The following is a 21,740-nucleotide window of genomic DNA, read 5'->3' as shown; positions in this document are numbered from 1 at the left end:
TTCCCTTGTAACTCCAAATTATCCTGCTTCCCTTTCTTTTAATCTGATAGCAGCCTATTGATCTAATCTCTAAATTATCTCTCTGATCACTTCTCCAACCATCACAGCTGCTTTCAACTCGTGTAACTCTGAGCAAACATCATCCGTTTAATAAGCAGCAACAGAAAATGACAACAAACACAAAGAGACAGAGCAAACATCTGAAACTGCCTGCGGAAATAAATATTAAACCTAATGAGTTTGATGAACTTGCTGGAAGGAACTGAGAGCCTGAGGAGACTTTTCATGTCAGATCAGTCCATTTCAACGCGAGCTGTGTGGCTTTTTAAGCCTCATGCAGCAACAATCTGTCCAACGGTCACCTCATGAACTTTTATTGTTCCTTTTAGCCAACTGAGTTAGAATAAACTAATTATCTTTTTAAATGAGTTTCTATGTGCTTTTATGTATTTTATGTCACATCTTTGTAGCAATGTTGTCTTTCTGGTTGTTTCTGTTGTTTGTTTGGTTGCTATCTATGTATGGATGTGGCCGTTTTCCTCTCTGTTGTTGATTCAGCTTCTTTTTTTCTCATTCTTGTTCTGCATTTTGTTTAATATTTGTGCTTTCCAGTGTGTAAATCCTTGTTTGAATATTTTTGCCAGCTTTTGACAGTTTTAACAGACTGTTTTTGGAGACATTTTGTGTGTTGTTTACATTTCAGTGGTTGTGTTCCTGCATCTTTGTCATGACTGTGCTTCCTTGTGGTGATGGTTCTTTCTTCTCTGTTATAGCAGGACGTTCTTTTTTTGTTTTTTATTGGACTCATTTGTCTTCATTTACTTTCCTACATGCTTTCCTTTAACTGCCGACCTGTTTAGGGTACAGCTGGATGATTGATATTTGCTTAAGTGTGATAATTTTGTGTCTTTGTGCTAATGTTTCTTTGCTTTTGTTGTTGTTCTGACTCTCTATGAACATCACAATCTGCACAATCCTTTCTAAGACTCCTTCCTACTTCTGCTGTTCTTATGCAACTACAACCACACAACAGTGGCCACAAATAAGATCTAAAGCACATGCTTACAAAATGACACATTTTTTCCAGACATCACAGTTATACACAGTGATACTGAAATTCTGTTAGTTATTTTATCTAACTTGTTTTTAGTGAGCCGTTTTGTTTGCTTATTATGCTCTTTATGGTTTTTCTGAGTTTTTAATCAAACTGTTTTCATCATTGTTCTTCCTTTTAGTTATTTTTATGTAGTTGTAGACATTTCAGTAACTTCATACAGAGACTACATGACCAGTAATGTATAAAAACGTCCTCGCTACTTATGGAAATCTGACCGCCGGTTTCTAATCAAATCTTGCTCCATTACTGTTTTTGAAGCGGATTTAAAAGGAAATGATTAAACCAGCTTTAGAAGACTATTAATAGCTCTGAAGAAACCCTTGCACACATTCATGGCGACACTCAGAGATGTTCCAACACACACACACACACACACACACTCTCAGGCTGAGACAGACAGATGGGACTTAAAGCCTTTTTGCTGCTTGTTTACTTGAAGACAAACAAACACAGCTTGTCTGTTTGCAACTGTCGTGTCTTTGCTGCTCAGACGCCGATGCGGCAACAATCTGACAAGCGTGCACACAACAGCTCTCTGCTGATGCTGATTGATCTGCGGCATGAAGCGGTAATCTCCCCACCTCAGCGCCACAGCTGCATGCAGAGCTCCAGCTGCAGCAAAGACACTGTGCCACCCCCTGCTGACCAGTTTAAGAACTCAGTCACTGGACAAGCGCCTACATAGAGTTTTGTGTGCTCCAACACACCTGACTGAAGGGAATGGCTAATTATAAGGCTTGCAGAGAACTTAATGACCAGTTCAGTGAATCTGAATCAAAGGAATTGGAAGCCTGTGTAGGGCAGAGATCCCATCTGAAACTCCAGTCCTGGTAGGTTTTAGATGTTTCCTTGCTTCAACACATCTGACTCACATCAGTGGGTCAATATGCAGCTTTTACAACTAGCTGTTGGATCCATATAATTTGAATCAGGAAACACCTAAAACCTGCAAGAGAGTGCAGGAGAGCCCTGATTTAGAGGTAAAAATAAGCAACTTGCTTCACATTATCTGGTGCAAAGTCAAATTTGACTTTTTTTACATTTCATAACTTTGGGCCAAAGTGTCTTTTCAGGTGTCAGGATTTTCCCTGCTCCAACACACTTGACTGAAATCAATGGATAATTAGCAGATGTATGCAGAGTTTGATGCCAAGCTTTGCACAAGTCTGCTAATTTACTCTTTGAGAGTCAGGTGTGAATTTTTCTTCAGAGAAAATTTATTTATTAATATTTATTATTCTCTTTTAACTATTTTAACTCGCAACTATTTCTGTTGCTGCTCCTAAGATATGGACCAGCCTTCCCCTTCACATCTGTTCCTAAAACCCACTTCTTTGCGCTGGCATTTGGTCATACCTGAGCTTTTTCTTGTGTATTTTATTTTTCTTTACTTTTATTTTAGATTTTTATTTTGTGTCCAGCTTTTATTTATTTTTTAATGTAAATTTAATTTAATTTTAAATTAAATTAAATTTAAATTTGTTGTTTTACTGTTCAGCATTTTGGGCAGCTGCTGCTGTAGAAATCTGCTCTTTAAATAAACTTGAACTTGAACTCTTGGGGTGTTTTAGTCTGTAATTATGTATTCATCTGTAAATGATTTTACTTTCTTTAAAAATCGTATAAAATGTGGTGACTTGTTTGTTAGAGAAATGGTTTCTGCTCTAATTGTCATTATTGTTAATAAAAGAAAAGCTTCCTGCTCGGTGCGATGTGACATTTTGCTTTGATGTTTCAGAGGTCAACTTGTTTTAACCTCAAAATAATTGACACAGAAAGAAGAAAAGAGCCTTTATCTGATTTTCTTCCTTTTTCCCACTGCCACATGACAGACGACTTATTTAGCTTCTAAATTATTATTATTACATGTACACTTTGTGGTCCTTTTAGTATTTAACACTTCTCATTTCCATAGATTGTTCTACACAATTACAAATAATTACAGTAATTTTCTCCTATATATTAATAGACCATAAAAAACATAAAAAGATTTTCCATCTCAACTCAGCTATCCCACACACACTATATACTGAATAACATTAGAAATATTTTGTTTAAATAAAAGAAATTGGGATATCTTGAAGAATTCTGAAGTAAAATTGGAATTTGTGGTGAGTTATAACTTTATTTTTAATTGTTGGTGAATAATAACCGTACTGGACAGCCATCCATCCATAAATTCTCCAGAACATGCAGGACAACCTGGAGCATGTTCAGCAACACATTCATAACACCTGACTGCAGGATATAACTTCTTCCATCACTCTGCTCTGCAGATTTAATCTGTTTGTTAATGTCTTTATTGGATTATTTATCATTTAAGTCATTTGCTTTTTCTAGTTTTCTCCTGTGTGTCGCCATATTTAACCAGTTTAAGATTTATCTGATCCAGATTAATTGTTGTTTGCTTTTTATTCTAATATATTTATCTTGTTTTTGTTTTCGATCCGACTAGTTTATCCTTTGCATCTGATGACACTAACATTGACATCTCCCCCTGTCTGCTGCACAACCACCTTTTAAACTCTTGGTATAACTTGCCTGCTGTGGTGTTTACACACACACACACACACACACACACACACACACACACACACACACACACACACACACACACACACACACACACACACACACACACACACCCCTGAAGATGCTTCTGCATCAATGCAGTCATAAAAACTTCATCCCCTGGATATCAGTTCAAACTACATTTCTAGGGAAAAATCAGTCAAACATAGATCATACAGTAAAAAACATGCAAAACATCCTAATTACTGACCACATCTGCACGCATACATTCATGCATGTGCTGATCATCTGGGTCGACATGCAAAGACAGGCAGATTTTTACACTTTTTATGCACTTACCAGCTGTTAAAATCTAGAACAACAGTCAGACAAAGTACAAATCTAAGATGGAAAGAGTGGTGTGCACACAGTTTCAGCTCAGTTGAGTGTGTAGGCAAAAGGACGGAGGTGTATGCCAGCGTCTCATGTGTCACATCAAGTCGGAGTCATTGCTTTCACAGTTCAGGACAACACACAAGAGTTGACGACATCAAAATATCATGAATGTCTGAGATCATTTAGAATTTAACTGCACTTCTATGACAACATTTCTACCTTCTTCAGATGCTTTGACTCACATATAAACACACGTGCATTGTAGAAGTGTAAATAAAATGACTTTGCAAACAAATCACATGCATTAGATGTTAAATTCAACCTTAATAAACAGCTTTCATCAATACATGTTTCATGGAGAATACACACAGCTAATGTAGCTCCACACAAATGAAAAAAACAAAGAGTCCATGACTTTAAAAACAATTTCACAGGGAGCAACAAATCACCTCTTTGCATTTCTATCTATTTGTGAAACGAGTCCTTCTACAAGGGAGAGCTGGAAGATAACGGCCGTGAAAGGCACTCAAAGAAGAAAAGCACTTAGGTAATGGTCAGGGGAATTTATGGAGGAATATATGTAAAACAAAAAAGGCACAAAAGGCAAATATCTTCACTGTTTCATGAAGCAAACAATGAATAAAACATATTAGCAGGTTCTACAGAAGCCCAGTGAAAATCATCTAATGTGTGGGTTTGATGCAGGTTTGTCCTGGGTGCAGCTGTAAAACCCAAAAGCATTTAGTTTGCACTTTTTAAGTCCAGTTCCTACTGGTGATTCAGACTGGACTCAGACAACCAACCTATTAGGGCTCTACTACATTAACACAAGCATACCTCAGACAAGAGCCTCATTTTGCACCATGTGGTCGAGTATAAATCCATGGAGGGTTGGTGTACTCATACTTACAAATACTTCAGTTCTGCTACAAAAAAATAATTCAGCTTTTTACCATCTATTCTATTCTATTGTAATTTATCAGACGCTTTTATCCAAAGCAACTTACATATAAGACTCATATAAGTATCCCCTATCAGGAATGACTTTAGATAACTCCAGGTTAAGTCAACTGTTAAATTTTTTTATGTATATATATTTATTATATACATAAGAATATGATATGCATCGTGCATTGTATTATGTGGATGGATATATTTGTGTATACCTTTATAATACTTTTCCAGGTGAAAGATAGTATGACTGTAAGCCCCTGTTCTTTAAGTTTAGTGTTATTGTTGCTGGTTTTTTTTGTTGTTTTTTTTTTTTTGGTGGTTTGTTTACTTTACTGTATTATTATTACTATTATTATTATTCCCTTTATACAAACCTGAAGAGCAGGATTATGATAAAAATGAAGAAAGTTTTTACCTGAAATGACACTAACAAAAATGCAAATTACAATAAAAAAAAATAGTCATATAAGATTGATTAATATAAGGAAATTTTACCTGGATACATAAATATAATGATCTACATCAGTTTTGTATTAACTATAAATGCAATTATGACATTTGTCAAATCAAATTAAAAGTTTGTTGTTTATGTGGAAAATTCGCCTCTCCTCAGTCATTTTATGTGCAGACGCCTAAACCTTTTCCCTATTTTTCTCAACCCTCATCTAAATTCCTCATTTTCGCACTAAACAACTAACAAACACACATACAGGTACACAGACACACACCCCTGCAGATGACTCACCTTGAGGTCTCTGTGTACCACCCCCATCTGATGGCAGTGGAGCACGGCCTCCAGGATCTGCTGGATGCAATGACTGCATGCAAACAGCAGGGGGAGCAGGTTAGTCTGAACACATTCAGCCCCCAGCACTCACCTTAAATACACACACACATACACACACACACACACACGTGTACGCATTTTCAAAGTCAGAATGAGCTCTCTGCAGGATTACAATGCATTTGCAAACAGAAATACAGTGTGAAGCGTGGACCTGTCTGTGAACTATAAAGGGAGAAAGTGTGTATTTTCTGCTATTTTCTTTTTACAAGATGCTGCCAAATGTTAGTTCGGCTGCGTGGGAGTGAGCTGCAGCTCCATTTGGGAGAAAATGCGTCTAACCTGCACATGTTTCTGTGTAATTTATTCCGAAACAGCAGCAGCAACACAGCCTTTGAGGGAAAAGATTCAGCAAGCATCCAAAGCAGAAACTCCTCTGCTGTTATTCTACTGACCTCCACTTACTGTCTTGTTCTCGGACTGTGGTAGTCCTGTCTGCTAGGACCCACAGGATATGATGACTCTAGTTCAGACTGTATCAAATAGTGCAACAAGAATCCCAAAAAGCAAAACCTGAGGACAGGCAGACTCACAAGACGGCAGACAGGAAGACAGACAGCAGGCACAGGCAGTTTGTTTTACATCACAAGCAAAATTTAATATAAGACACAAGCATGTAAATGCAGGACTAAATGAGACACAGACACACACACACACCTTGAGGTCCCTGTGCACTATGTCATGTTGGTGGGTGTAAGACACACTGTCTAGAATCTGATGAATACAGTGACTGTGGAGACAAAACAACAGAGTGAGGAGCAGATAAAGGAGAAAAAAGGTGGTAACACATAGGAAGTTAGGGAAAGGAGAACATGTGAACAAACACAGGGTTGTTTTCCGGAGCAGCCAGAGGTTCAAGACACACAACAAGAGATTAAAAACATCTTTTACTCTGGTTTTCAGATCAGTTCCTATCAGCCAACACTTAAAGGGACAATGTGTTGGAACTACTGACATCTAGACGAGCACAGGAAGGTCTAGCTGTGAACGTACGGTGGCCTAGATGGCCATAATTCTTTCAGACATAACCACTACTTCAGCATTGCGTACATGTGTGCTGTCCTCTGTAGGCAGAGGCGCCATATGGGGGGGAAAGTTAGGAAGATTATAAGGGCCCCACGACTTTATAAACTATATAAGAAAATCCATAAACCTTCATCAAAAAGAAGGAGAAAAACTGCTGCCTGGGAAATAAGCTGAAATTAACTAAAGTAATAATAAATAAAGGTTTTGTTTAAAAAAAAAAAAATAATAATAATAATTACATTATTTTCCAATTCTGGTTCAACAGAAAGTTGTTGTTTTTTTTTTTTAAAGCAAACAAATATGATAAAATAACACATTACATCACTCATAAGCTGATATTTTTATGTGTTTATACATAAAAATAAATAAATAAATAAACGGTCTGGCTGGTGTGGTACCTACACCAGCGCTCTGCTGCTCATTCTTTTCTATCAGGAGCGCAATGAATTCTGGGATAGGAGAGGGCGCTTAGGATACATCTCTTGTATCCTTCGTTTTAAGATAATCTGGAGCCAAACGAAGTTGGGATATGAAGGGTGGACTCGAAGGAGCCTTTAAATTGGGACAACACTTGGTGCACCACGATGACGACGAACCCGCATTTGGAAGTGTGCAGAACCTGAATTGAGACACAACCATGGACTTGTGTAACCAGCTCATTCTGAGAGACATGTACCAATAAAAACACAGTTTTTAATGATACATTACATTTTTCTGTCATTGACCTTTGATTTAGTTGAACCCTGCGACCTCTTCACCCCCAGTTCTGACTAAAACATGATCTCACTCATCATAAACATTCTCCCAAAGACACCAATGCTGTTGACATCATTGCTTCTGCAAAAAGGTCAGAGATTTATTTCTGTAGAGGAAAGCAGAAATTGTTCCCCTTAACTCTTGTTTTCCCCAGAGTAACATCTAGTTGTCAAACCAGAACTGATTCATTAACCTTTCTGTCTTATAATCACATTTGTGAGATGCATAAACTTAAATGAGTACAGTGGTTTGCAAAAGTATTCAAGTTTCTTTTGTTTATTTTATGCATCATAACCTGTTATTTAAATTAATTTTTGAAATTAATTATATTTTGTACACAATAGTTCATGCATTTAAAGTTCTGCTTAAATTTATCACATACTGGAAAAAAATGACACAAAAACTCTCACACTAGGTAAAAAAAATCTGAATACTCTGCTGCAGAAGCAGATGATCATAGGACCATCGTCAGCTGTGTGCTCCATAAATCCAGGCTCAATGGGAGAGTGGCAAGAAAAAAAACTGCATCCAGAAAAGTCCGATAGAAGGCCCCTTAAGCGTTTTTTTTTATTTTTTATTTTATTTGATAGGGACAAGCATGCTCCATGAATGATGGCACATACTGCAGCATTTTAGCCAAAGCTAAGTTTCAATTCCCGTCTCAAGTTGGGCTTTTACACAATAAAACAGGTTTAAACAGGTTCTTTTTTTTCCTCAATGTTTTTGGCTTTTAAAGGTCCAATTTTAAGAGAAAATCAGATTTCTAAATGTTTTCTAACAGTCATATGTGTCTCCATAACTTCTGTATGAAGCCCAAAAATGACTAAATTCTGTCACCTCTCACTTGCTTGATGCACTTTTTAGTAAATTCAACTTTATTTATTTACTTTCAGACAATGCCAGCTGCAACAAAGTGCTAAACATTAAAGACATGCAGTGAGATTATAACAATAGAAGTTAAAGGAATAAAAGGTAAAACAAGAAAAGCAATCAAAAGTAAAAGAAATTAAAACATTAAAAACAATAAAGCAGTACATAAGAGAGAATGAAAAGCAGAATCTCAAACTGAAGAAGTGAATTTCTGCTCAAACACATGACTCTGAAATCTTTATGACCTCACGAAGGGAAATACCCACTCCACTCAGTAGAGGATACTGCCATTAAGCCAGTTGAGTCTGCCCAATAATATCACCAAGCTGGCATCATCTCTACCTGAGACAGGTGTGGAGTGGGCGGGGACACGCACACCTCATGAATATTTAAAGTTTCAGACCCAGAAACAGCCTGTTTTCAGTAGAACTCACAAAAACCTCTGTTGAAGTTGCTGAAATTAAGGACCAAAGCAGAATTTGGATAATACACTTTGGAAACAATGTTGTTGGACCTCCGACAGCCACATGAGTGTCTAGAAAAAATGTTTTATATAGGAAGCTTTAGGAAAAACATTATTTATGGAAAGCCAGCACGTGGACCTGGCCATTCATCTTCTTTTAACTGTTATAGGGGCTAATAGGGCACGGGTGAGGGTGGTTGTGGGTGAGTGAAAGGGGACTATGGGTGTATGTGTGTGTGTGTTTTAAGCACTTTGTATTGTCTTTAAGCAAAGTGCTATAGAAATAAAGTTTGATTTGATTTGAAGTACAGGGATGAGAGACTAGAACAGAGGTTCACCTTTAGGAACAATAAACCAAAGCAAACTTCTACAGCAACACTTTGTGGCTTAAGGGAAAATGTTTGCATGTGTTGGAAGACAGAGCTCAGACCTCAATCCAAACTGAAAGTGTGTATCGTAATGCAAAGACTGCTGAGCAGCAGCAGAACCCTGCAGGCGAAGGAAAAGAGTTCCTCTGAATAACATGTAAAAATCCCAGACGTTAGACTGTGGGTTCAATGTGAAGTCATAAATATTTTGCAATATTTTGGATGTTTGCAAATAATTTTAAAGTTTGTATTTGTAAATAAGGCTTATAAAAGACCATGCAAATTCACAAACTTGATATATTTTTTTTCTATTAGTGGATTGGTAAATGGTCTTGTACTTCTACAGCACTTTTCTAGTCATACAGACCACTCAAAGCGCTTTACACTACTTGTCACATTCACACACACACTCATTCAACACACTCATACCCCGACAGGCACATCGGGGGGCAGCTTGGGGTTCAGTGTCTTGCCCTAGGACACTTCGGCATTTCAGGGGAAATGCCTGGAATTGATCCCCCAACTTACCAGTTGAAGGACAACTGCTCTTCCTCCTGAGGTACAGCCGCCCCATTTCATTTTGCAGGATGACAAAACTTAAATAAAAAATATAAACTCTGAAATTATTTTTGGCTAAATATTATTGAGCCCATATTAGTTGTTTATGGTTTCCACAGAAATACCCCTGGAGACTTGCAGCCACAACTGCTGTAAATGAGTTCTGCTACTTTCTGAAAATTCAATTAATTTAATTATAATACAAGGAAAAGGGGGAAATAAAAGCACTAAGGGGGTCTGAATACTTTTGCAAATCACTCCAGCGCTGTCAGATTGTATTGTGGTTATGTGTCGGCACTGCTAACTTAGTTATTGTTCAGAACAGAACATTTCCATACATAATTCTTATGATCTAACCCACCGATAGAAGTCTGTCTGATTATTATCTGTATTGTTACAGATCCTGCGCCCCAACCACCTTCCACCCATTCATGTGTACTCAACAACAGAAATGCTTCATTCATGCACTTTTCCTCAGTTAAATAGTTTTTCTGGGAAAAATAAGGTTTCACAATCGCAGTTTGACTTGTGTCAGCTGTGAAAATGAGTTTTTCTGCACAGAAATCCCAGATCAGACTAAATGTGAGACAAGAAGGACATCAGAACTTGGACAGAAAAACAGGACTTTACACATTAAGCGGTTTAAGGGATGTAAATATGTCTTTTGGTCATTTGGGCGAGCTGAGAGTTTAACAGGGTGCAGATGGAGCACAGAGAGGAAACTGTCAGTGAGATACTGTTGGACAGCAATCAAGCAGAGCTAATCACACACCCACACACAAATACACAGGGTGAAACACACACACAGACAGAGATACACAGAAACACGCAGAGAACAGGGAGAATCTGCACCGCAGAAGAGAAAAACAGGAGGTAAAGCAAAATATATATGCTGAAAATCATCAAACATCAAGTTGTTGTTGTTTTTTTTTAAAAAAAACCTCTAAATCTGCTTTACCTGCCTCTCAGAGAAAGGTATTTACATCATAAGCTGATTGCAGGCAGGTCTGTTTCAGGCTGCTCAAGACAAACTATGTTTATCTTAAAAGATTGTTACCATAGAGATTAACACAGATTGTCCATTTTAAATAGATTTGATTGCTGCCTGTTTTTCTTTTTTTTTATTCTGTTAGTTCCTTTATTTAAAAACATTTATTCTACAAATCAACAAATTAATTTCTAATTGGATTAAAAATATATATATCTGCATCTAAATAAGACTAAGACTAAAAATATGACTAATTCCTGCCTCTGAATCAGTGGCGAAAAGCACCGTGATTTTAAGTCCCAACTCAGCAACATTTATAGATCATGTGAGGAACATTTAGGAAAACATGCTCCCTGAGAAATATATGAAATAAGCACAAACTCCACAACACTGCATGTCACAGCAGCTCTGCAGAAACAATAATGAAGAAATTTAATCAGTGGGTTTGTTTTACGGTGACTTACTCGTCCACCTGAGGAAGTTTGTCTTCATCACGAGGGCAAGAAAAGGATGTTTTTATGCAACTGGTACAAATATTCCTCTTTAGTCCCTCATGTTACTTGTAAAAAAAAAATTAAAATCTGATGTGTTTTCCACTGAGTGACACCACCTGCCACAGCTGCGTGAGGTGGGACTTGTCGCCATGGCAACTAAGTTGTTAGAGAAGCTCGTCTCCCTCAGTTAAAACACACGATTCATTTCCCAGGTTGTTGACTGTCGGTGATGGTAAGTAAAACCAGCATTCTTCAGTCCCAGTCTGTCTATGTAAATGTTAAAACAAGGTCACAGTATGATATGTTAAGAGTTAAAAAAAAAAAAAAAAGAAAAGAAAAACAAGTAAAAGATGTACTTAAAATGTTCTACAAAGATCTAAAAATGATGTTTTCTGTTGTTTAATGATACAGAAACCAAATCCTAAATATCTTTTGCTTTTAATAAAATGACAGTGGGTTCTCTTACATGAAGATGGTGTTAAAAACATTAAGATTTTACCTAAAAAACAGGGAAAAATAAATCCGCGGTTTTATATTCACTTCCTTTATTATACATGTAAGAGACAGACAGGAAAAATAACAATGCTTACAGTAGCACTAAGAAGTCTGTTTCATGGATTTCTGTGAGAATTGCTGAAGGATTTTACAGCAGGTGTTGTTATACCTGTCACATTTCAGACTTAAGCTAAAACTGTTGTTTTTACCACCTGATTAATGCAATAAATGAATCAGCAGCAGCATGAAAACAACCCAGAAACAATGATGCTGCGCTAATAAATCTGTTCTAAAAATGATTTTATATGTTTTGCAGTTGACATCACATAAAAACTAATGTTTCTTCCCTTTTAGTCTTAATGTCTGTTGTGCTTTTCATAACAAATACAGTCACAGAGCACAGAAGTTACGTGGAGAGAAAACGGGTTCCTCATTAGACATATTTTAGATTCAGTGTTCACACTGCTATACTTAATAAACACAACACTGAGAAGAGGTTTGTTTGATGTCTATCAGCTCATATTTTAATCTAAAATTAATACAAAATATTATATTTAGATATTTTATGTCATTTTAAAACACTGCATATATTGTAGTAAATACTATGTTTTAATTCCTGCTTTCTAAAATAATTAAACTGAGACTAAGAGTAAGCAACGTCCTCACAGCAATATCATTTTTAGAGTGACAATGGGGAATAATTCTGTGTTTTTTCTCATATAGTTTACTTGTGTAGGTTTGCAGAACTTTCCTGTTACAAACCAGACAGACTGGAGTATATTTACAACAAGATAATTATTCAGAAATTTACTCTGGACACTTTCATCCTTATTAGTATTAGATTCATAAACACGTTTTGCTCGTTTTCCCCAACCTTTTCTGCATTAAATGAATCAGACACTAGAAACTGGAATTCAGCCACCTTCCTGTTTTAACTAGAACAGTAATGGCGTTCTTGATGTGTCTGACTAATCCTTTCTCCCAGTTTGAATGTGAAGAAGAGTGATTTAGTTCCCTGAACATGAGAACAGGTGTGGTGATGCTGCAACGACACAAGAGGTGGGGAGAAAGCAGCTAAAAATACGTTTACTGCATCCCTCGTTCAACCTCTTTCTTTCCTCCTTGTAATGCTCCTGTCCCCTTCTTTGTCTCTCCTTCGCCTCCACAAACCGCCTCCACAGTCAAATTGATTTAAGTCAACCTCCTGAGGGGTTACGGCGTAGTTTTTTTCTGTGTATGTTTCCACCCCTTTAAATTTTGGCTCCGGGGAAAGCTCCTCAACCTCAATTTGCTATTCAGCTCACAGAAAAGTGTGCAGAGGTGTGATCTGTCAGAGCTAGTCTGCAATGCCAGAAAGACAGAGGAAAACAATGTGTCACAGTTGTCTGTGCTCTAATAAGATGAGGCAAACTCTGGGAGATGCACCAAGACACATGGTGGGGATGATGAGAAAGAGAAGAGCAGAGGAAAGAGGACCACTGGGGGTTGCAGGGGTTACCTGGCATCTGCTTCACTGTAGTACTCTCGAGCCACGATGTCCTCAAACAGCTCCCCTCCTGTCACCCTGACAAATGTAAAGATTCGCTTTAAAAACGACGTGATTTTGTTTCCGCTCGGGCAGCTGGCTAACACACCGACACACATATATGCACATGGACAGGAGGGGGATGTCCTCATTAGGGGGAAACCCCGGCTGCAGGATCTCTCCGACTGGGTTGCCATGGAGACTGGCTCCCGTGCGGGGGAGTGTTGCCGTGTGTGCGCTAAAGTGGGAGCTGCAAAGGAGGGGAGAGGGGGTGTGTGCTGTTATGTAACGGGGGGGAACTGCCTTGAAAGCAAGGAGGGGATGAAGATGGGAAAAGAGGAGGAGAAGGGATAAAAAGATGTGGACGTAAAATAAAAGGAAGGGAACAAGTGCTAAGGAAAGGGGGGAGGAAATGAAGCATTAAGGGAGGAGCAGCACAGCATGGGAGGGAGGAGAGAAAAATAGGAGGAATCCAAGCGACTTACAGGTCAAAGATGAGATAGTGGAAGCCTTCCTCAGAGATGCTGTCATGGAGACGGACTGGAAAAATGATAACAGATAATTAGATGTTTAGTTTTAGGAAGAGTCAAACTGGAACTGGTGAGTATGTCTGAGGTCAGCCTGTCAGATTTCCATCCAGCATAGAGCTGCTGGAACTAGTCAGAGTGACACCTGCTAAGTCCAAATCCATCAGTACTGGATTCACTCTGCGCTCGAGGTTGTTGCAGCCTGATCACCGTCGCTGAATCTGGATGGACGAGTCAGGCGTCTGCAGCCTTTTAAAAGCTCTTTTCAACCAGAGTGAACACATTTTGTCCATTCATGGTTCATATTTTCCACATGTGGTTGCCATCTGCCCTGCACTAACCTTCACATCTAGATGTATCTCCGTCTTGCAAATGTTACGTAACAACTGCATTTTTACAAAAGCAAGCGAAGGAATTACTGTTAGTTTATTTATTCATCAGGGACAATGCTAAAAATGGTCTGCATTTTTCTCAATAGAAATCCCTAAACCACCCATGAATCTATGGTTCTAAACACAGACTATATAGCCGATGTAAAAACTAAAAAAATGACAATAAGCTGTCGTAAGAAGGGACATTAATGATTAGTAACGTATGAAGAGACGACAGCAAAGTCAGCGTCACGAGACAGGCGTCACTTTCAATCCGGCTAAGTCACCAGAGTTACTGCTTGGAGTTACGTTCAGTTTGGATGAATCTGGAGGATTAAATCAGATTCAAACTATTAAACATGATCAGGCAGAAGCCAGCAAGCAAAGCTCTGCTTATTTCTGACATGAAACCAAATGTCAGAGTCCACGGTTTCCCTCCACTCCGAGTCTTTCCCTGGAGTTTCTCCTGGCATCATGGTGGAGTGGTTTCACCAGTAGCTCTGGGTTAAACTGGAGTTTCTCCTGGCATCATGGTGGAGTGGTTTCACCAGTAGCTCAGGGTTAAACTGGAGTTTCTCCTGGCATCATGGTGGAGTGGTTTCACCAGTAGCTCAGGGTTAAACTGGAGTTTCTCCTGGCATCATGGTGGAGTGGTTTCACCAGTAGCTCAGGGTTAAACTGGAGTTTCTCCTGGCATCATGGTGGAGTGGTTTCACCAGTAGCTCTGGGTTAAACTGGAGTTTCTCCTGGCATCATGGTGGAGTGGTTTCACCAGTAGCTCAGGGTTAAACTGGAGTTTCTCCTGGCATCATGGTGGAGTGGTTTCACCAGTAGCTCAGGGTTAAACTGGAGTTTCTCCTGGCATCATGGTGGAGTGGTTTCACCAGTAGCTCAAGGTTAAACTGGAGTTTCTCCTGGCATCATGGTGGAGTGGTTTCACCAGTAGTTCAGGGTTAAACTGGAGTTTCTCCTGGCATCATGGTGGAGTGGTTTCACCAGTAGTTCAGGGTTAAACTGGAGTTTCTCCTGGCATCATGGTGGAGTGGTTTCACCAGTAGCTCAGGGTTAAACTGGAGTTTCTCCTGGCATCATGGTGGAGTGGTTTCACCAGTAGTTCAGGGTTGAACTGGAGTTTCTCCTGGCATCATGGTGGAGTGGTTTCACCAGTAGCTCAGGGTTGAACTGGAGTTTCTCCTGGCATCATGGTGGAGTGGTTTCACCAGTAGCTCTGGGTTAAACTGGAGTTTCTCCTGGCATCATGGTGGAGTGGTTTCACCAGTAGCTCAGGGTTAAACTGGAGTTTCTCCTAGCATCTTGGTGGAGTGGTTTCACCAGTAGCTCAGGGTTAAACTGGAGTTTCTCCTGGCATCTTGGTGGAGTGGTTTCACCAGTAGCTCAGGGTTAAACTGGAGTTTCTCCTGGCATCATGGTGGAGTGGTTTCACCAGTAGCTCAGGGTTAAACTGGAGTTTCTCCTGGCATCATGGTGGAGTGGTTTCACCAGTAGCTCAGGGTTAAACTGGAGTTTCTCCTGGCATCATGGTGGAGTGGTTTCACCCTGTGGTTCAGGGTTAAACTGGAGTTTCTCCTGGCATCATGGTGGAGTGGTTTCACCAGTAGCTCAGGGTTAAACTGGAGTTTCTCCTGGCATCATGGTGGAGTGGTTTCACCAGTAGCTCTGGGTTAAACTGGAGTTTCTCCTGGCATCATGGTGGAGTGGTTTCACCAGTAGCTCTGGGTTAAACTGGAGTTTCTCCTGGCATCATGGTGGAGTGGTTTCACCAGTAGCTCTGGGTTAAACTGGAGTTTCTCCTGGCATCATGGTGGAGTGGTTTCACCAGTAGCTCTGGGTTAAACTGGAGTTTCTCCTGGCATCATGGTGGAGTGGTTTCACCAGTAGCTCAGGGTTAAACTGGAGTTTCTCCTGGCATCATGGTGGAGTGGTTTCACCCTGTGGTTCAGGGTTAAACTGGAGTTTCTCCTGGCATCATGGTGGAGTGGTTTCACCCTGTGGTTCAGGGTTAAACTGGAGTTTCTCCTGGCATCATGGTGGAGTGGTTTCACCAGTAGCTCTGGGTTAAACTGGAGTTTCTCCTGGCATCATGGTGGAGTGGTTTCACCAGTAGTTCAGGGTTGAAATACTCCACTTTCTAATCATTTGTCAGCTCATTTATGCAGCAGTGTTTCAGCTCAGTAGTTCTGTCTCATGATGGGTGAAGATTCATGAACATTTTGCTTCCCCACTTGATTTTTTCCTGATTTTTCAAGGAACCTTCAGCTATTAGGCAAGTTTCACTCCACTGCTGTTATAATTTAAAGGTAGCAGCCCCCACAGACACCTGCCTGGAAAGGCTTTTAGAGTTGACAACATACTGAGACACATACTCAGGAGGATTTCTGCTGTAACTGTATTTGAAGACTCTTGTCTTCAAATACAAGAAAGTAATATGCAAATAACTAGTGTTACTTTCATTAATATGTATTCTACTTAAGTCTAATCACAATTGCATGCAAACAGTAGCCACAAGGGGACAAAATTGTTGAACTTGTTAGCTTCATACGTGTGTGTTGCCTGGAAGGAGTAATTCCCACACACTAGGGCTTTAACATAATGTTGTAATAAAACTCACTTTAATGTAATCCAGGATTCAGATTTTATCTATCCATGACAGGAAATACAAATCCCTTTTCTCTCTAATATATGTATAATTATATAATAAATATATCAATATATCAATAATTATCAAATCTAACTATATAATTATATAAAATAATATGATAATTATTATATTATATTACATTATATTATATTATATATTATTGATCATATAATAATATAATTATATAAAATATCACATATAAAAAAATATAATTGCAAATATATCAATATAAATAATTATAAATAAATGAATAATTATGAATATATCACTATTTATATAATAAATTATAATATATCAATAAAATTGAATCCATGTACACAAACTCACCAATGTTGGGGTGTTTGAGCAGTCTGCAGATCCTGGCTTCTCTCTCCAGCTTCTGGTGGTCTACAAGAAAATTTAACATTTTTATTATTATTTCTAAACATGAAAAGACACATATGACTCTAAACACTCATTTTTTGTCACGTAAAAATTCAAATGTGTCTCAAGTTTATGGTAGAAACTATCTTCAAGGTGATCGGCAATGACACACAAAACATATGTTTTAATACACACTGCTAGTTTCAGATGGACACACACACAGACGAGAACAGCCTGAAGGTTGCATTTGTCCCAGATGTTCATTTAACCCGTTTTCTTCCAGAAAGGAGACAAGAAGAAGAGAAGGAAGATAAAAAAAAGGTGTGAAAATAATGAAAAAGTGAGATGAGAAGAAATTAGTGTCGCAAGAGAGATATAAGAAGGAAAAACAGGGAGAAACGACGAGAAAGAAGAGAGGTTGGGAAGTAAACAGGGGAGGAGATGTGGAGAGTTAGGAGGAAATAAACTATGAAACAACGGATAAAAATAAAAATGAGAGGATGAGAAAGGAGGAAGATGTATGAGTTCAGATGAGTGGAACGGGAAACCACAATGAAAAGAACATGGCAAGAAAAGTAGAAACAACACAAGATAAAGCGAGAAACAGGAGAAGCAAAATGAAATGAAAGGATGTGAAATTAGTAGAAAGGAAACAAATGGAGAAGAGTGAAGCCAAAATGAAGAAAGGAAGCAATAAAAGCAGAGATGGAACCAAGGAAGAGCCAGTTAGAGGAAACAAAAGTGTGTTTAAGTGATCCAAGGATCCCGTTCACTCTGAGTGACAGCTGGTCCTGCCCTGCAGGTCAGACACACACATCTGTGTCAGTCATTAAAAACTAAACCATGAACAACTTCTTCTCCAAACATCAGCCGGTAAGACAGAGGACAGCTGTTGTTTGTAACATAGGTGCGGTTTCCACAGTCCTACCCATCATCTCATTTCTGTGCCTTAATAACTCTACCGTTACTATATTTAGTCTCATTATTTGATGAGTAAAAAAAAAAAAACTCCTGACAGAAGCTGCTGGACTAAAAGAGACATAATATCTAAAAGAATCCTGTTTGTTCTACCTGTCAATCCAGTTTGCAGCTAACAACATAAGGAGACTGTTTATGTAGCCGTTTGTTTAGGAAAATGATGGTTTTTAAGCTCAGATGCTTTAGATTCTGACTGAAGCATCATCTGCCTCTCTCCAAGGAACAGACATGAAGGCTTCACATGCTGGAATCAAGCAAGTGCTAAATTATGCTAATGCGAGCTCTGAGATGTGGGACATACACACAGTAACGCCACGACACTTCTTCTGCATTTGGCAGAACACACACATGCCCCCCCGGGTACACCAAGGCACTATCTTATAACTTCCTTTTTCTCACCTCTGGCGGAGAGCTTTTTGGTGTTGATGATTTTGGCGGCGTACTCTTGGCCTGTGCAGAGTTTGACACAGCGGCGTACCACTGAAAAGGCCCCCCTGGGAAACAAGAGACAGGAGAAAGAAGGAGGAGAAGGGTCAGCTGCCATAAAAGCTTTGTCAGCATCAAAACAGACATCTCAGCTATCAGTGGGTGACCTCATCTTGTCCTGGACTCATCCTCTCTGCTCATGCATGCCTGATCCCAAGCAGAGAATAGTGGGAAATCTTTTAGCACCTGGGCTTGTCTACACTATCCTAAAGGAGCGAGTCTGTGGAAACAACATAATGCAGGTGCTCTGCAGGTAATGGCTTTTTAGCAGGCTGGGAAAAAAAAACCTGGTGGCACCTGACATGAAAAGATTTAACTTTTTGTGACAAGGTACACACAAGAAGCTGTAGCATCTCAGTCCAAAACCAAAATAACTAAAAATTACAAGTTTGCTCAAAGAAAAAAGCAAAAGAAAATTGTTTTTCTTTACATTAAGAGGCCATGATTTTTAATAAATGGTTGATCCGACAGTTTAAATACAGTGACATTAGTTAAAACGTCAAAAGTCGACTCAGTAATTGTCATGGATCGTGGAGGTGTGGCACCAAAAGCAGAGAGAGGAGGCACAATGCCAGACAGAGACGTTTTAATTTAAAGTATCTCTATTATACACATTTCAGTCTGATTTATTTTAATATGCAAGTTCAGAATGGCAAGAAATAATCAAGCATTTCAAAAAACAAAACAAAAAAACCTTCATTTATTTTGTATTGATCCTCTCAGATCAGCCTCTATCAGAAACAAGCCAACAGAGAAAGCTCCGCCCACTGTCCTGCGTCTGATTGGTCAACTGCTAGGAGTAGTTATGGTGAGCAGTGAAAGTGGGCGGGGCTTTCTTCTCGTGAACAACCTCGTGAAGACAGCCAATCACTGAGTCCCTCCCCCCGGGACATCACGAAAACGTCAAAGTAGAAAAAATGCTCTAAAACCAATCGTTTCCGTCGCCATGGAAACCAAGCAAAGAGGGCGTTGGAAAACTCAAACATGCTTTTAGATGATAAAAAGTAACTCAGCTCACATGTCTGATGAGTATTCAACACTATGACGCTGTGGAAAGCTCAGAAAACTAGAAATTACATCATAGAACCGCTTTAAACTCCAGAATTTAAACTTGATAAGAAAAACAGGGTTGACTGCAGAGACACACAATGAACCAGCAGAGAAAGAACTGCAACCAAGGGTATAAATGCACAGAGGGAGTAACAAGGAACAGGAGAAATGAATCAATAAATCAAACCAGGTGAAATAATGAACAGGAAGCAAAAAGGACAACAATACAATGAAATTACAAAATAAAACAGGAAGGAACAAAAAAACCGTGACAGTAATGAGAAAACAAACACGAACACGTCCAAATGATGTGGTAGGGATGACTCGGGAAAGTTTATTTTGACAAATCCATAAGAAACTCCAGCAATGAAGTGGGGGTTTTTTCAGGAGGCACTTCATTCACGCTCCGTTGGTGAGGATTCACCCTAGATTAGTGATCGGTGTAACAGGTGCAGTATATGTTGGTCCTGTCCAAACCTTACTGGCTTCTGGCACCTGATCCATGCCACACACACACACTCACAAAAACCGAATCTCCCCATGACGAAGCGCCAGATATTGGCCTTTACAGCTCGACTGACCAGACGCCTTTTTCTATTTAAATGGAAACACGCTCTCCGTCTTCACACAATAACTGGCTCAGGAAGGTCCTAACACTCATATCAAACTTGAGAAGGTCAAGCTCTCACTTGCATGCTCTGGAAATGTTTTCGACAAATCCTGCCAAGCCTTTGTAGAATATCAGAACTGTTGTTCATCCAAAAAGTGACGAGATACCTAACCCCCCCATCCCTGTTCCTCTGGGATCTGACGTGTGCATTTTACTTGTTTCTCTCCCTTTAATGGGGGGGATATGAAGGGATGACTGGGCTTTCAGCCATAGAAGCAGTTCAGGTTAAATTAGTTGTTGTTTGTCACAATCTGTCAGAAAACCCCTTTATAGTCTTTCTCTAATGTTCCTGGATAAAGTGTGTCATGTATTGTTGGAGAATCAGCACCTCCAAATCTGAGACCATGGTCCTCAGCCGGAATAGGGTGGATTGCCCTCTCCGGGTCGGGAGTCAGGTCCTGCCTCAAGTGGAGGAGTTTAAATATCTCGGGGTCTTGTTCACGAGTGAGGGAAGGATGGAGCGTGGGATGGACAGACGGATCGGTGCGGCGTCTGCAGTAATGCGGGCTCTGCGCCGGTCTGTCGTGGTGAAGAAGGAGCTGAGCCAGAAGGCGAAGCTCTCCATTTACCAGTCGATCTACGTTCCTACCCTCACCTATGGTCATGAGCTGTGGGTCGTGACCGAAAGAAGGAGATCTCGTATACAGGCAGCTGAAATAAGTTTCCTCCGCAGGGTGGCTGGGCTCTCCCTTAGAGATAGGGTGAGGAGCTCGGCCATCCGGGAGGAGAACAGAGTAGAGCTGCTGCTCCTCCGCATTGAGAGGAACCAGTTGAGGTGGCTCGGGCATCTGGTCAGGATGCCTCCTGGACCTCCCTGGTGAGGTGTTCCAGGCACGTCCCTCTGGGAGGAGACCCCGGGGAAGACCCAGGACACGCTGGAGGGATTATATCTCTCGGCTGGCCTGGGAACGCCTCGGGATCCCCCCCCGCAGAGTTGGCAAATGTGGCTGGGGAGAGGGAAGTCTGGGCTTCCCTGCTTAGGCTGCTGCCCCCGTGACCCGACCCCGGATAATCGGCAGAAGATGGATGGATGGATGGATGGATGGACGGATGGATGGATGGATGGATGGACGGATGGATGGATGGACGGACGGATGGATGGATGGACGGATGGACGGATGGATGGATGGACGGATGGATGGATGGATGGATGGATGGATGGATGGACGGATGGACGGATGGATGGATGGACGGATGGATGGATGGATGGATGGGTGGACGGATGGATGGATGGACAGATGGACGGATGGATGGATGGGTGGACGGATGGA

At 40.0% G+C, this 21,740-nt stretch overlaps 1 protein-coding gene across 4 annotated transcripts in view; it reads right to left on the bottom strand.

Annotated features, from left to right (window-relative positions):
- camk2b2 (calcium/calmodulin-dependent protein kinase (CaM kinase) II beta 2) overlaps window positions 1-21,740 on the bottom strand; it is a gene marked incomplete at both ends in the record, with an annotated part of 54,229 nt that overhangs the window by 28,868 nt on the left and 3,621 nt on the right. For 3 of the 4 annotated variants that reach the window (XM_079257209.1, XM_079257212.1, XM_079257211.1), the window contains 5 exons: window positions 5,724-5,796; window positions 13,339-13,404; window positions 13,851-13,905; window positions 17,250-17,309; window positions 18,663-18,757. In XM_079257209.1, coding sequence (XP_079113335.1) covers window positions 5,724-5,796; window positions 13,339-13,404; window positions 13,851-13,905; window positions 17,250-17,309; window positions 18,663-18,757 — 349 coding nt within the window. Of the gene's footprint in view, window positions 1-5,723; window positions 5,797-6,479; window positions 6,553-13,338; window positions 13,405-13,850; window positions 13,906-17,249; window positions 17,310-18,662; window positions 18,758-21,740 lie in introns of all 4 variants that reach the window. The other variant, XM_079257210.1, reaches the window with a different exon arrangement.

Source organism: Telmatherina bonti (genome assembly GCF_933228915.1).
Source record: "Telmatherina bonti genome assembly, chromosome: 17".
NCBI lineage: Eukaryota > Metazoa > Chordata > Actinopteri > Atheriniformes > Telmatherinidae > Telmatherina > Telmatherina bonti.
The sequence above is the reverse complement of the archived record's forward strand: the minus strand, read 5'-3'. Positions and strand labels throughout refer to the sequence as shown.